The 16,269-nt window shown below is 45.1% G+C and overlaps 1 protein-coding gene across 1 annotated transcript; it reads right to left on the bottom strand.

Moving 5' to 3' along the window:
- Positions 1–1,739: 1,739 nt before the first annotated feature.
- tspan1 (tetraspanin 1) lies at positions 1,740–11,806 on the bottom strand (the record flags this gene model as incomplete). The annotated part of the gene is made up of 7 exons (XM_080532575.1): positions 11,747–11,806; positions 8,821–9,027; positions 6,903–6,977; positions 3,354–3,452; positions 2,518–2,661; positions 2,152–2,235; positions 1,740–1,799 (listed from the first exon to the last, which is right to left on the bottom strand). The coding sequence occupies exons 1-7, from the start codon at positions 11,801–11,803 to the stop codon at positions 1,740–1,742; spliced, it is 726 nt and encodes a 241-aa protein (XP_080388701.1). The 5' UTR covers positions 11,804–11,806.
- Positions 11,807–16,269: the final 4,463 nt, after the last annotated feature.

Genomic DNA, 16,269 nt, shown 5'->3' with positions numbered 1-16,269 from the left:
TTCATTATGAACTCTATGCACTAAACCCAGTCATTTGCCCTGTCACTCAAGACCACTGGATCGTATGAGAGCCTTAAGTGGTGGGCACAGCAGCTTCTTAAATGTAATTTTTGACCTATTGAACACTGCGATAAGCAGCACGCAGCCATGCCCCCTGCCTGAGATGTAGATGGAATATTGATTGGGGGGGATTTGAGCCCTCCCTCTGGGAGGCCAGCCAGAGACAGTGGGGGAGACGGGGGGTTGTTAAACATGGGCTCTCTGCAATGATGGGAGATGTATCTCTCAAAACGACTCAGATGTTTAATTGGTTTGAATGGGATAGGGTCTCTCTCTCTTTCTTTCTCTCTCTCTCTCTCTCTCTCTCTCTCTCACTTTCTCTCTCTCTCTCTCTCTCACTTTCTCTCTCTCTCTCGCGCTTTCTCTCTCTCTCTCTCTCTCTCGCTTTCTCTCTCTCTCTCACTTTCTCTCTCTCTCTCTCTCTTTCTCTCTCTCTCTCTCCTTGAGCAGCAAGAGAGCAGAGCCTCCTAGTGAAAGTGCTTCCTCACTCAGACAGGCAGACAGACAGACAGACAGACAGACAGACAGGCAGACAGACAGACAGTCTTACATTTCAATATCTGAACAGGGATTGGAGATGATCGCTCTTATTCAGGGAAACAAACCAGTTGCACAATACAATATGGGAGACACACACAAACAATAGCCTATTACAGTACGTCTGAATCCCTCCTAGCCTGTGTACTCTGACAAAGGCCCAGGACGGGTCAATATTGACTCTCCCTTGGTATTCAATGTGGAGGAGAAAAATACAGATCAAAAGCTAGTCACACACACACACACACACACACACACACACACACATACACACACATCAACCGAATTGTTTTGTTGTGCAATTAATTCCACCTTATTTCAAGGGAAGGTCATGAAGTGGGATCCACTCAGCATCACTATCAGAACTGACAGCTGGACATAACAAAGCAACATGGGGCCGATGCCCACATAACGACTAACTGTCAGTGTGTAAACATGCCTCACGTAACTTTGTTATGTTCAGCGGTCAACGCTACATGATTTCATGTACCCTTGAAATAAAATGAAACACAACAATTAATTTCATGGATGTTATTGCTCTTACAATAGATTCAGGATTGTTTTAATGTAACTGGTACTTCATTTGTTGTGTTATCTGTTCTCTGTTCTGTTCTCTCACACGCTCTGAAATCATGTTGTTGAATATATTTTATTGCGAATATTAAGTACGGCCATTTCAAGTGTGTATAGGCATACCTACATATAAAATAGAGACATACTCTACCCATAAATAGGGACATAACAATTAGTTATGGCTTTTCTGTGCTTTTTAATGATACACATTGATTAAGTGGTATTCAAAAGGAAACTGGTAAACACATTTCAAAATACACACCAAGGCAACTTATCTGACAGGACAAAAACATATTCCCTAATTACCTCTACAGTCCATAGCCCCTTTAGCTATTTGTTTTGTTTTTATCTTAGAAATTATTAAAGTGTGTCAATTATACGTATATACTGTATATATTATATTACATTTTTTTTCCACAAAACAAATCATGTTCTATTGTTATACATGATTATGAAAGAAAACATTAACAATTTTTAAAGATTGCAGCTTTTTAAAAATGTTGGCCAGACCCCCTGCTGGTAAGTAACGTATGCACAATATTGGTCGTTTTAGGGTTAAACAAAGGGTCTCAGCTGACTTGTTTGTCCAGGTAACAGTACAGGTACATAGACACCACCATGGCAGACACCTGAGGGACAGACACGTGCATTAGGATATGTCTATGGCAAGTGGAAACATAATAATCATCTGTTACATTCGTACAGAATTTATTTGACCATATCTTTTCACCTCCCTCTGAATGTGTGATGCTCGTTGTAATATTACGATCAGATCCTAGACCAGATTCCTCTAAGCCATAAAAGTGAAATGGGTCTGTTTCCCCAGGACGTTCAGAACATGCAAATCGCTGGTTATACTGGTCCAGACCAGGACCCACTCAAAGGTACAGTGGACACAGTGCTGTGTTCTACTCTAGTGCTCAACAAGCAGATGAAAAAACCACACTGAACAGGCGGGATCGTCTGTGTAGGTGGTTTTACCTCTAAACCGCCAATGCCTGCAGCTATTCCCCCCACTATGTTGGCATTCTTAGTGAGGGTCTGCAACATCTGTTCAAAACAGCCCTGGAGAGAGAAGCATTTAGAGTATGATTGAGCCATGGTGTTTTTTTTACGTTTCAGTCTGACAATCATACATTGTTCTCTTAGCCACTTTATGATGATCTACTCTTCACTGTACAGCCATTGAATAAACAGGGAGGTCCAGGAATTACCCAGAGAGACGTGTGTGTGTGTGTGTGTGTGTGTGTGTGTGTGTGTGTGTGTCTATCATCTCTATCACCTCAGGTATTGGGCAAGTCATTGACAACCTATATTAAACATCTTGCATTGTTGGGGGTCTCTCACCTGTACAGTACTGAGCTCTGCCTCCTCTATGCTGCAGGGGGCAGTGTTGAGCTTGCAGCAGGAGGATGGGTAGCTTCCTCCACTCTGCTCGGAGAAGTAGGAGTTGGAGAAGTCGGTGTAGTTGGTGAATCCACAGCAGTTCAACTAGAAGGACATGGAGGCAAAAGCACTTATGACAGGAATGCTGATGGAATTGAAAAGCTTTGTTGATGTGCCGTGCACACTGGCAGCAGATCAGTTCACGTCACAGTCACAATAGATTCCGAGGATAGTTATTGATTTAAAACTCAATAAGAGCTACATGGCATTGACAACAGCTTATCTGTTGGTATTCTTTGTTTCTGCTCCCTTGCCTGCCATAGTAATTTAACTAACCCTATTTTTGTCATTGTAATAGAAAATGTTTTCTTTCTAATTTCCATATTCATTTGCAGACAGAGCTGCTAACTCAAGGCTGTGTATTCATTATTTACTTTAATAGAGAACTGAGGAACAGGACAGCATATACTGGATGTATAGTAGTGTGCAACTGTACCCACAATGAAACAGGAGCACTCACATACATAGTCGTATCATTTGTCATGTCTTTATAAAAGGATGTGAAAGACTACACAGTAAGTGCAACTTGCAACATGCAACAACAAAAGAAACACAAACAAATAGTTTTTTTCCCTGGCATTGTGACTGATTTTGACACTGACTTTTGGGAAAGTTTTACTTGCGATGACTGTGACGTATGTATAGTTGATTCAGTTACTTTAGACAAATGTACAACTATAATTGTCCCTGGAAGACCAGAATGTAAACATGTACTGTACTGCCTAGCTGGATCATACCTCTGTCATGGTACTGTTCCAAATCTGTGTGACCTCCTGGTCACGGCCATACTGGTGTTTTAAAGCAGGGGCGGCCCATGCCTTCAGGATTCCCTCAGCCTAGGGAACACACACACACACACACACACACACACACAGGCTCAAAAATCCTTGAGGTGCAGAGGGCACTAAACCCTACCGTCAAGGTCAGCTTCTCTTTCTGTCTCTCTCTCTCTCTCTCTCTCTCTCTCTCTCTCTCTCTCTCTCTCTCTCTCTCTCTCTCTCTCTCTCTCTCTCACTCACACAAACACACACACGCACACACACACACACACACACACACACAAACACATCCATAGTGGCTGATCTTATAGTTGTAGTGGCAGTCAGTCTCAGGCAGTCACCTATGCATCAACAATGAAATACTTCTTTCTATTTAGACCAAACAAAGCACCTGGGAAATAAACAGCCATGGCCTGCACCTGAGAAGAAATGAATGGGCCATTTTTCTCCATTTTCTCTTTTGTGGATGTAAGTGGGCACATTTACATATATATTGATGCTCTTGGTCGCTCGGTCAGGACACTTTTCCCCCATTGTGTTTCATATCATATTTATTTCATGCAAAGAGGGCACATCTATACAATACAAAAGGATACATTCAGGCAGGAGACTCTTTTGTTGGCGTGAGGAGGAATTCCTATATGACACACAGGTTGGTTTTCTCTCGCCTCCCTCTCTCTCTCTCCTCCCACCCACTCTTTCTCCCCCACCATCCCTCTCCCCACCTCCCTCCCTCTGTCCATGTTTTTCTCATTTTGATTAATAAGCCCTTGGCGTACAGTCACACAAAGACTCATTTGATGGGGAGGGAGGTGTGTGTGTGTGTGTGTGTGTGTGTGTGTGTGTGTGTGTGTGTGTGTGTGCGTGCGCACGTGTGTTCCGGGGGCAGGGAGAGAGTTGCCCGAGGGGACGTGGAGACGTGCTACAATTAAAAGTGCCCCCCAAGAAGCGGAAAGAGAGGCTCAGATCAGAGGGGTTATTACGAGCCGGCTAATTCATCACTGTCACTCGCCTGCGCCTCGCTACTCCCTACATTCCCTCACGCGGCGGACAGGACAAAGCCCTTACCTCCACACTGGGCTCTGAACCTGCAGGAGACCCTAACACACCGACTGTATCAACCCAAGACTGGGGGACAGGAGAGAGGCTAACAAGGACGGGCGTGCACACACACACAAGCACCCGCGCACACATGCATGCACATGCGCGCGCACACACACACGCGCGCGCGCACGCACGCACATACACACACACACACACACACATACATACAAACACACACACAGAGGAGAAAGAACTATGGCGATACTACAAGCTATTAATGTAATGGTTATTGCTATATACATGTTGTTGACATAATGTTTGTGAGTCCTAGCTAACACAATATAAAGCTATAAGGGTTGTCTCACAATATGAAACACTCACTCCAGAGTAGCATTACTGTATTGTGTAGGGCTCTGCCTATGAAGGACAAATACTGTACTGTGCATTGATAGTGGTATTATTCACTCCTATCTGTTGGATCTACGTTATTAATCTGGTGAAGGCCATATAGCACTTCCTATTACATATTTGCATCATGGTCACCTCTGAATGGCTTTTGTGGGAAGAACCATGACCGCAAATGGCCTCCATAATGCTAGCTAAAATTGGTTATTACATCTTGGTTATTCAGATTCTCAAAGGTTATTGGCTTTCTGGTTAGATTAGAGGGTAGTCCCATTGGCGAAAGGCAGATTTATGTGACAGATAAAGTGGTATGGAATATATCAGGACTATATTTATTATCCATTTCATTGTCTTCATGGGTGTTTCGGAGTTATTGACATAGATGGCTATATATATGTATATTATATGTATATTACCAATATCCATTCCTTTCATTACTGCAATGCTATTGTGTTGACTATGTCTTATCAAAAGCCTGAGATAGGCAGCTGCTCTTGGACTCTCATATACATTATCAAAATGACAGTGTTCTTTGTTCCGGTAATGGTTGGATGGGACTGATGCGAACAAACAGCACATTAAATTGGCTATAAGCATATCTAATTTCCCCATAAGCAGCAAAGAGAATCTATAATTCAGGCCTAGGATTGTCTCTGCCCCGAGACAATAGCCCATGGCCCGCACACACATCACACACACGCATGCACATGTGCGCGCGCACACACACACACGCACACACGCACACACGCACACGCACACGCACACATACACACACACACACACACACATCTACCAACAGATGCATGTTAGATTGCCTGTTTGGTTAGTTAGGCTGCATAACAGACGAAAAATGAAAGCGTGATAGACAGATGTATACTAATAAAAACAACCTCAGAAACTCTCCTGCCTCACCCTCCAAGGACAGCCTCTGTACACACACGCACACACACAAACACAGGCACACAGGCACACACAGGCACACACACACTCCTTCAGCTTCTCTCTGTGATTGCACTTGTAACTGTTCCACAGTGTGTGGAACACAAACAAATGAGATTCCCAGGAAGGAAGGAAGGCATGCAGACAGGCAGGCAGGCAGGCAGGCAAGACAGGCAGGCAGGCAGGCAAGACAGGCAGGCAAGACAGGCAGGCAGGCACGCAGGCAGACAGGCACGCAGGCAGACAGGCAGGCAGGCAGGCAGGCAGGCAGGCAGGCAGGCAGGCAGGCAGGGAGGGAGGCAGGCAGGCAGGCAGGGAGGCAGGCAGGCAAGACAGGCAGGCACGCAGGCAGGCAGACAGGCAGGGAGACAGGCAGGCAAGACAGGCAAGACAGGCAGGCAGGCAAGACAGGCAGGCACGCAGGCAGGCAGGCAGGCAGTAGGGCTCTGTTCCCATCGTGTTGGCCTGCTTGCGCCTACACAGATGGATGTGCAATAGATTGGCCCTCCTTGCTCTGGGGGACTCGGATGCATTCTTTGATTGGAGAGAGGGTTCTATTTTATTTATATAGAAGGCAGTTCTTCCCTAACCTCCTTTTACATAGCTCATTTGAAATTGTTGTAATTATTATACATTGCACTAAACGGAAAGAGGGAGGTGGAGGAGAGGGGCTATAAATATATGTAAATAGGCTGTTTTGCATATAAAATGCTTTAACTTCAATATTCCAGAGTAATAAATTGCTCAAAGTGAGAGCCGTCGCACATAGCCCTAGGCAATTCTGGAGTCATTAAGTGGCCGAATGTACTGAAGCGGACATAAAGCCCAGTAATTCAATGATGGCCAGACTATGATGGAAAATTTACATGGAGATAAAATCGAGAGTGTTAGTGAGAGGGAGTGAGAGTGAGGAGGCTCTGCTCTCTTGCTACTGAAGGAGAATGAGAGAGAGTGAGAGAGAGAGAGAGAGAGAGAGAGAGAGAGAGAGAGAGAGAGAGAGAGAGAGAGAGAGAGAGAGAGAGAGAGAGAGAGAGAGAGAGAGAGAGAGAGAGAGAGAGAGAGAGAAGGGGGGCAGTGAGTGGAGGGAGGTGAGGTTAGTGTCTGGGGTTGGAGACTTACAAATGAAGAGTAGGCTAGGGCCACCACTCCGGCTGCTAACTCCCCGATGAAAATGATCAGGAGGATGGAGAAGAACTGAGAGGAACAAGACAAAGGAACATGGATTAGCCACTGCAATCAGAACAAAAACAATGAAAACATCAACGACACCATATCCGCTGTATCAGCTACGACACTGTATCAGCTACGACGCTCATGTCATGTTATTGTCTCGAACAGCGATAATAAAGCAGTGTTGATGAGACAACTGAGAACAGGGAAGTGGATTAATTTAACCACATAGGAACAGCAGATAGGTATCTCCTCTATCAGGCATGGATAGTAATATGTGCTAGCTGTATCAGCCATGAACATAGGGCAGTAACCGGGGTAGTAGTCGGAGAGAGAACGGCTCATTGTAATGCATGGAATGGAATCAGGAATGGTATCAAACACACGTACCATACTACCAAACAAAGGTCTTATACCTTTCAGTCAACAATAGGGTTGCCAACTGTCCCATATTAGCCGGGATGTCCCATATTTTTGCCTGGATGAATATACGGGACGTCCCTCGTCCCATCTATTCATCCAATCACAGGCCCCCTCATGCCTACGTTACGTCTAGTGTAAACGCGCCAATTTCTGTAAACCCCCCATCCGTGCAGTGGCACGCCATCTTTTGTCCCGTAATTTGGTAGTGAAAAAGTTGGCAACCCTAGTCAACATACTACAGTACATACTACTAACATTATGTCTTATGTTATCTTCTCTTTTAATTTGACCATATTTTGTATTACATTGTATTGTGTGCATTGTGCTTACTTATCTCCTGCATTTATCTATTTTTTACTGTGAAGCACTTTGGCTCAGCATTGCTGTACGTAAATGTGCTATACAAATAAAGTTGACTTGACTTGACTTATGATGTAAGTCAACTCTCTGATACCCACCACGAATGTCTGCATTACAACGAGCTTGCCCTCCAATTTCGGCCTCCACCAGCCTCACCTGCATGGACACTCACAGTAATTTGTGCTAGGCTAGCTGGATGTAGTATCTGCCGTGGATGTTTGCAGTATCCACTGAGGGTAGGGCCTCTGTTTGCTCTCAAAGGACAGTAATGTATGCTAGCTACATGCTGCATTAGCTGTGGACAGTAATGTATGCTAGCTACATGCTGCATTAGCTGTGGACAGTAATGTATGCTAGCTCCATCCATTATATATATTAACCATAGATAGACAATGCTATGGACTACCAGCTCCATGATGTAACTTCATCAGTCAGAGACATGAAAGATAGAGAGATGATATGGTGCTTATGAGGGGAATGTGCTAGCTGTGCTACTCATTACACTAATTTCAATGGTCTCGGTGGTAGTTTGCTTGTGTCGCTAATGCCCATTGCAATGGTCTCTGTGGTAGTTTGCTTCTGTTGCTAATGGGTAATAATACACCCCACTCCTCAGGAGGATAGGGGAGAGAGATACTAGATGACGGATATGGTGGCTTGATGTGTATACTGGATGGGCTGAGTAGTCACAGTGAAGACCTAGTGTTAGATGAGATGGGATTGTAGTCAGGGGAGGCAGAAATCGGAGGACAGGCTCATTAACGCATGGAATGGAATGAGGAATGCTATTAAAAACGTGTTGGTTGTCGTAGATATTGAGATTGGTCCAGCCAGCTAGCAGGTTAAGTATATGAGAGAGAATAGTGGTTGATCTGGTGAGGTTATTCAAATCGGAGATGTTTGGCAGTGAGGTGGTACTGCAGCTAGCTGAAAGCTGAAGCATTGTCTTTCCTCAATCCCTGAATGAATAAAATCCCTGAATGAATAAGCAAAATTAAAATGCGGACTGGCAACGCACTTTTGGAGATCTATTGCATTTGTTCTGAGCACAGTGGTCACGTTAACTTTCACTGTAGTTACCCACCAGAAGGAGGAGACACTTGTTCTCCTTGTAGGCCCCACAGCAACCCAGGAGGCCCATCAGAACCAGGCACGCTCCGATGGCGATGCAGAAGAAGCCCACGTTGACAAACTGATTGGCCTGGCTGGAGAAGGGTCCTAGAATCTGGAGGAACGAGCCCCCGTCCACACTCACCCAGATCCCCATGGCAAGCAGGGTCAGACCCCCCAGCTGGAAACACACACAAGCACACGTGCATGCACGCACGCACACGCACACACACACACACACACACACACGCGCACGCACGCACGCACGCACACACGCACACACGCACACACACACACACACACACACACACACACACACACACATTACTATCATATGCACAGAACAAAAGCATGTCGTCTATCATTTGTTTGTCAAACTGTCACTTGGAGGGTCAAGAGTTCTCAAGGTTCTAGGTGTGTTGTTGAGAATTAGTCTTCCATCACTACCCTACTGCTACATTACCTTGTGGCACTATGGCACCACATCAGTGTGTCATTCAGTGGGAGCAGGAGGAGATGCTGTTCTTTTGTTGGCATGAGGCTTCCATTATACTCCCGCCATCGTGAGACAACTTGGCCTCTTTTTATCTTTGTAAAAGAAACTGCCCTTTTCCCATGACCCTTTTTTCACTCCACTTATGTCACACTACCATAATGGGCCAGAATCCATTTAACGATCTTCTTGCACTGGTGGACAAAAAAGCCAACCTGGGGGCTGGGGCCAACCTCCCTGTTCTCAGGCAGAAGTAGGTCATAGGATTATAGCTAGGCTGTAATGGTGTTGGGGTGTCGTCAGAGAGCAGTGTATTATTGCCACGAGGGACAACTGACACTGTCTGATGATGTCATAGCGATAGATACTATTGTGAATCCGCTCCTTTACTCAAGTACTACGACCCGGGAGGCTAAGCAACATTATAACCAAAGGAAGAGTGTTCATTAATCAGGACACTGATTAATCTAACACAGCGCTCATGGATATCTAAAAGTAACACATTGTGTTTATAATCATTTTGGAGCCAACCAGCTGTGGTATCATCTACTCTATCCTTCCCTCCAGACGCAGGAGCTGAGTGGGTCAGAGTGGGTCAGAGTGGGTGGGTTGATGTCAGCCTACTCATTTCTCCACTCATTTCTCCTCCGATCAGAAATCATCTTTGAAACCTGATATTGTCTGTCAAGCCCAATCAGTGCTGTCAATGTCACACAGCGGCCTCTGCTGTCCTTCACCAGAACATGAAGAAGGGCTGCCTGCCTGCCTGTCCCCCCCCCCCCCCCCCCCCCCCCCACCCGCCATCAGAGTTGATGGCTTCCACATGAGGATAATCTTCCCCCTCTTTCTCATCTCACTTCAGGGTATTGTCTTCCCCCTTTCCATCCACCTGTTCCTGGTGATCAGCGCCCCACTAGGCAAATGTGATACGACAAGCATATTCTCCCCCTTACTCCGTGTCTGCCAGCATCTCTCCCTGGCTGATATAATTGGGGCTGGCATTCTCCTTTTTTTAAACCAGCTAATCTGTGTGGTGTGAGGCCATGTTCCGGGAGGATGCCTGAGTCTGGAGGAGGTGTGTGGGGAGGAGAGGGAGACACACCTGGCAAGGATTAGATCCGAGATCAGGTTAGGTTTGGGGCAAACTGTGGAAATGAAACGGAGTGGTGGTGCAGAGGAGGAGGAACAGGAGGAGGAGGAGGAGGAGGAGTGAGATAAAACCTATTAGAGGTTAGAGGGAATGAATAGCAGACTCCAGAATAGGGCTGTTGGTCTCAGGAGAGGGGGAGGAATGAAAGGAGAGAAAAGAAATACAGAGCACCAGCCGGCTGTCCCGCCCATTTGGAATGGAATTGCTCCTCTTTCAAAAGGTAGAATGAGAAAGACATCAACGGGGGGAAATACGTCTCCTGGTTTCTTTGCGCTTTATTACTGAGGAGATTCAATCTGATTTTGTCCCCGAACAGACAAAACGCAGGTTCCACAGAGATTACTCACATAGAGACGCACTGATTCATAGGATGTTCTATATCAATATCTCCTCATACCGCCAAAGACACTATTTTACTGCAAATAACAACTGTTAGTCCTCTCCACTGTGCCTTGTAAAATATCTCATCCATGTACGGATGCAGCGTTTGATACCATTCCTTATTCCGTTCCATGCATTACAATGAGCCCGTCCTCCGATTTCTACCTTTATACCAGCCTCCACCGAAGCAGAGGCCATGAACCTGAAGGCAATCACTCAACCATCCTTCTTAGATAGTCTAAAATGGCGACTTTATTAAAAAAGCTCATCCAAAGAGAAGGATGGATGAAGGATTGCCTTCAGGGAAACCGATCCATGGGATGGTTGCAGATTCATGAAAAAAATCTTGACTCAGGCATAAATGAGAACGTGTTAGAGATTAGAGACCGACTGCCGGTTCAGAGCATCACTCCAATGATCGTGGGGAGTCCAGGTGGCGTCGTCAGGCCGATTCAGCTTACCCACGCCAAAGTTTCTCTCCATTTCACAAAAGCCATTATTCCTTATCACCATTAGGCAGGAAACGTAGGTAGCAGAATTACGGGGTTTTAAAGTTAATGAGATGAGAATCGCTGCATAGGAGAGAAAGTGGGGGCAGCGGAAGCCCGAGTATCATTCGGGCTTCTGCTCAGTGATTTGAGATGTGTGTGTGTATCTGTTTGTATTAACGGGGGTGGGAGGGGGTATGGTGGGTGGCGGTAAAATAATTTTCTATGCATTAAAACCCATTGTTTGTTTCCTTCACACTTGACTTTGCACATAAAGATTTCACGCAATAAATGAACAAATACAATTACTCTCTTCGCTCTCACCCCCCCCCCCCTCCACCCTCCTCCCCCATGTGTATGTATGCAATCAAAGGGGAAACATACTTACAAAGATAAGCAAGTTGAACAAGACCATCATAAACTTGACGAATGTGAAGCATCCCATTTTAATCTGTAATAAAGACAGATAAATTATAGCATTGCTTTCATCATCTCCCCACCCCTCTCTCTCTCTCTCTCTCTCTCTCTCTCTCTCTCTCTCTCTCTCTCTCTCTCTCTCTCTCTCTCTCACCAAACACCGAATACATACACACACACACACACACACACACACACACACACACACACACACACTGATCTTCACAAATGCATATGTTATTACATTCTGTTCATTTTTTAAATGACCCTGTGAAATTATATTGCGAACAATGTATCCTCATGACACAAGCCTAGCTGAGACCAAACAAAGGAGGAACATAACCACACTGTGTAGCTGAATCAAAGCATTGCATGTGTGTGTACCGGTACAACAATGGGAGCATAAGATACCCACCTGTGTTGTAGTATGGACTACTCCTCTATTCAGCTGAGTGAGGAGAGATGACTGCTCCCCGGGTCCCCAGAGAGCCGAGTCCTGGTTTCAACAACGAAGGCTTTAGGATTTAGCAGATCAGGGATGTTCCACAGCACTTCTGTGTCAGAGTCAAAGAAGTTGAACACAACTTCAAGTGTGTTCAGGATCAGCCAGGTGTGTTCAGGATCACCCAGGTGTGTTTAGGTCTAGCCAGGTGTGTTCAGGTACCATGCGATGTGTTCTGGTGAGCTCTGTGTCGGTGAAGCCTCTGAGGTGAGAGATGAGTGATGGTGGGGGCCGTGTTCAGATCAGACCAGGGGAGGTGGAGTTGTGCTGTGCTGTTTCAGAGTAAAGAGGAGTAGTGTGTCATCCTCAGGGTGGAGGGCAGGGTGTGACAGGAACAGATGACAGTAGCCAGGTGACAGGTGTTCAGATTGAAGGGACGTGGCTCAGGTGACAGTCTCCTCCTGACCCCTGCAGGCACACAGGGACAGGAGAGCCACTGTGGTAAAATACTACACTGTGGTTTTCACTCTACTTTGTGACATGGAAGCTTTTGGTGGTACTGTAACAGTGGACTCATTATTGATGTGCAGATATGCATCATTAAACCTACTCTAGTTTGTTTGTATCACGTGTGAGGATCTCTGCCAATCCGCCAGGATTTTTTTTTTTTAATGCTGTGATTTTTTTTTTTCTTGAACACGATCTACTTTTTAGAGATGAACATCTGCATCTATATGGTTGGGTCATGGTTAACTTACCATGGAGTGACGTTGTTTGGTTGCTATTACCCAGAGACATCTGGATATGGTCATCTGTTGGTCCTTTGTTCTTTTGTGCAGTACCGTCTACTCACCACTAGAGGGAAGTGGTGATCTTTAGTGCAGAATCTAAGACCTCCTGACCGTCAACGCTCCCATAGTAAAGGAATGCGTCTTTCTTTGTCCTGTTCTCTTTGTGAGAATGTGCATCAACAAAGAAGAGATTGTTCCTCGCCAAGGATGCTCACTAACTTAGTGACGCCTCCTCATTCCTGTTCTGGTACTGTTGGGTTGGTCCAATTAGGACTGCATGCTCCTGATATAGACGCGCCTGCACCAGGTGAGGCGTGTTAGGTGAAGTTAGCGGAGGAGAGGAAACTGATTGGTAAGTTGATCTAAAAAAAAAAAAAGTAAGAGACATCTTAACACCTCTTGCGTAGCTTCAATAAGCATCCTACTGGTCCTCATATCCCAGGAGAAGAAGGCTACCTGATAACTTTAGAATGTCAACGACGGGGTCCTTCTCTGCTCTACCTCCTCTCGCCTCTTTATCCCTCTCTCTTTATCCCTCTCTTTATCCCTCTCTCTTTCTTCCCTCCTTTCTTATCTGGAGTGTTTTAGATTCACATATCTGGTGTTAGAGGCTCTGCAGGCAGTCATCTTGGTGAAAAATGCCCAATGCCACCTTGCTGGAGTTAAACACATATCAGATCAAGCCTTCTCCGTAATATCACTTTAATGGCCCTATTGTGAGTTATGACAATCTCAGAAATACCACCATTAACCCGCCAGTGCTTAATCTCAGAGAGAAGAGCACCTGTCAGGCATCGTTAGCTATTAAACCAGTTAATAATCTCCGCACATACCTCGGCCGCGGCCGCGAAGAGGAATGATTAGACGAGCGCTTTTTCATCACCGCGTGGCGATGGGGTTGGTGAGATCTACCGTACCGGGGCTCCGGTGGAGAGCGTCAAACATGGGTCCCTTAATGAGGTCGGCTAGATTGAGTATTATCTCTCTCCCTCCAGGGCAGGTGCCGCGATAATACATCTCACCGCCTTGCCTTGCCTTGCCGCTCACTCCGCGGCTATAGCTTGGACGACCTGAGGGCCTGATGTCATTAGCCGAAGCCATATCTCGCAGGAACGGAGACATTCTCTATGATATGATATGGGGGTGAAAAAGTATCTCCCAGAGTGAACCCTGGCCTGAACTATAACACAGCAGTGTCTAGCAGTAGACCTATCGCATCATACAGTATCTCAGGACAGGTGATATTGTCCATAGGCCTTTATTAGAAACTTGACCCTTCTGTTCACTATTTTGACATTAGGTGGAAATATCACAAAGATAAATTGGTCCCAAATGTTGAATTCCACATTCAATAATCCTTTCTTTAGTTCAGACAATGGGCTAGTTGGGTCCACTGTGAATTAACCACTAATCAGATATTAAGGTATCGAAAAATCACAATTCAATGAGGCCATGCATAGTCATATTATTGTTCATAATCCATTACGGCTACATTTCAAATTGATATTCCTTTCAGGAGAAGGTTTATTAAAGTGCTAGCATGGCGGAACTGACTAAACACCAGCACTCCTCTGTGACCTCTATTGTCTCCCTGCTTTTAATTTATCACACATATAAGAAAAATGCATATTAATTCACACCAATCCATTAGGCCATAGGTACCCCAGTCTATAAATCAAACCAAAGGGCTCTCTAATTGACTCACACACAAAGGGAAAGCTGTTTATGAAGGAGTTGGGAAAGACAGGGGAGGAGCGACGAGAGGAGAAGAGAGGAGAGGAGAGAGAAAGAAGAGGGCATAGGGGAAAAAAAGGAAGAGGAAGGATGAGGTAAATAGAGGGAGGAAGAACAGAGTGAGGAGAGCTGAAAGGGAAAAGACTGAGAATACGAAACATAAAGAGAGCAAAGAGGAGACGGAGGAGAATGGGGTGTGCTGATCCGAGAGGAGCGGAGCGGAGCTCACCCTCCGGCCTGTGTGGCTCCTTTGTTCTGTGACTGATGACATGTTATGGTACACTGCATAGCATGTCCTGGTTATAACATGTCCTGGTTATAACATGTCCTGGTTATAGCATGTCCTGGTTATAGCATGTCTTGGTTATAACATGTCCTGGTTATAGCATGTCCTGGTTATAGCATGTCCTGGTTATAACATGTCCTGGTTATAGCATGTCCTGGTCAGGTTATAACATGTCCTGGTTATAGCATGTCCTGGTTATAACATGTCCTGGTTATAACATGTCCTGGTTATAGCATGTCCTGGTCATAGCATGTCCTGGTTATAACATGTCCTGGTTATAGCATGTCCTGGTTATAACATGTCCTGGTTATAGCATGTCCTGGTTATAACATGTCCTGGTTATAACATGTCCTGGTTATAGCATGTCCTGGTTATAGCATGTCCTGGTTATAGCATGTCCTGGTTATAGCATGTCCTGGTTATAACATGTCCTGGTTATAACATGTCCTGGTTATAGCATGTCCTGGTTATAGCATGTCCTGGTTATAACATGTGTGGTTATGTCCTGGTTATAACCTGTGTGGCTCCTTTGTTCTGTGACTGATGACATGTTATGGTACACTGCATAGCATGTCCTGGTTATAACATGTCCTGGTTATAACATGTCCTGGTTATAGCATGTCCTGGTTATAGCATGTCTTGGTTATAACATGTCCTGGTTATAGCATGTCCTGGTTATAACATGTCCTGGTTATAACATGTCCTGGTTATAGCATGTCCTGGTCAGGTTATAACATGTCCTGGTTATAGCATGTCCTGGTTATAACATGTCCTGGTTATAACATGTCCTGGTTATAGCATGTCCTGGTTATAACATGTCCTAGTTATAGCATGTCCTGGTCATAGCATGTCCTGGTTATAACATGTCCTGGTTATAACATGTTCTGGTCATAGCATGTCCTGGTTATAACATGTCCTGGTTATAGTATGTCCTGGTTATAGCATGTCCTGGTTATAACATGTCCTGGTTATAACATGTCCTGGTTATAGCATGTCCTGGTTATAACATGTCCTGGTTATAACATGTCCTGGTTATAGCATGTCCTGGTCATAACATGTCCTGGTTATAGCATGTCCTGGTTATAACATGTCCTGGTTATAACATGTCCTGGTTATAACATGTCCTGGTTATAACATGTCCTGGTTATAACATGTCCTGGTTATAGCATGTCCTGCTTATAACATGTCCTGGTTATAACATGTCCTGGTTATAACATGTCCTGGTTATAACATGTCCTGGT

This window comes from Nansenia antarctica (genome assembly GCF_963989245.1).
Source record: "Nansenia antarctica genome assembly, chromosome: 1".
Taxonomy (NCBI): Eukaryota; Metazoa; Chordata; class Actinopteri; order Argentiniformes; family Microstomatidae; genus Nansenia; species Nansenia antarctica.
The sequence above is the reverse complement of the archived record's forward strand: the minus strand, read 5'-3'. Positions and strand labels throughout refer to the sequence as shown.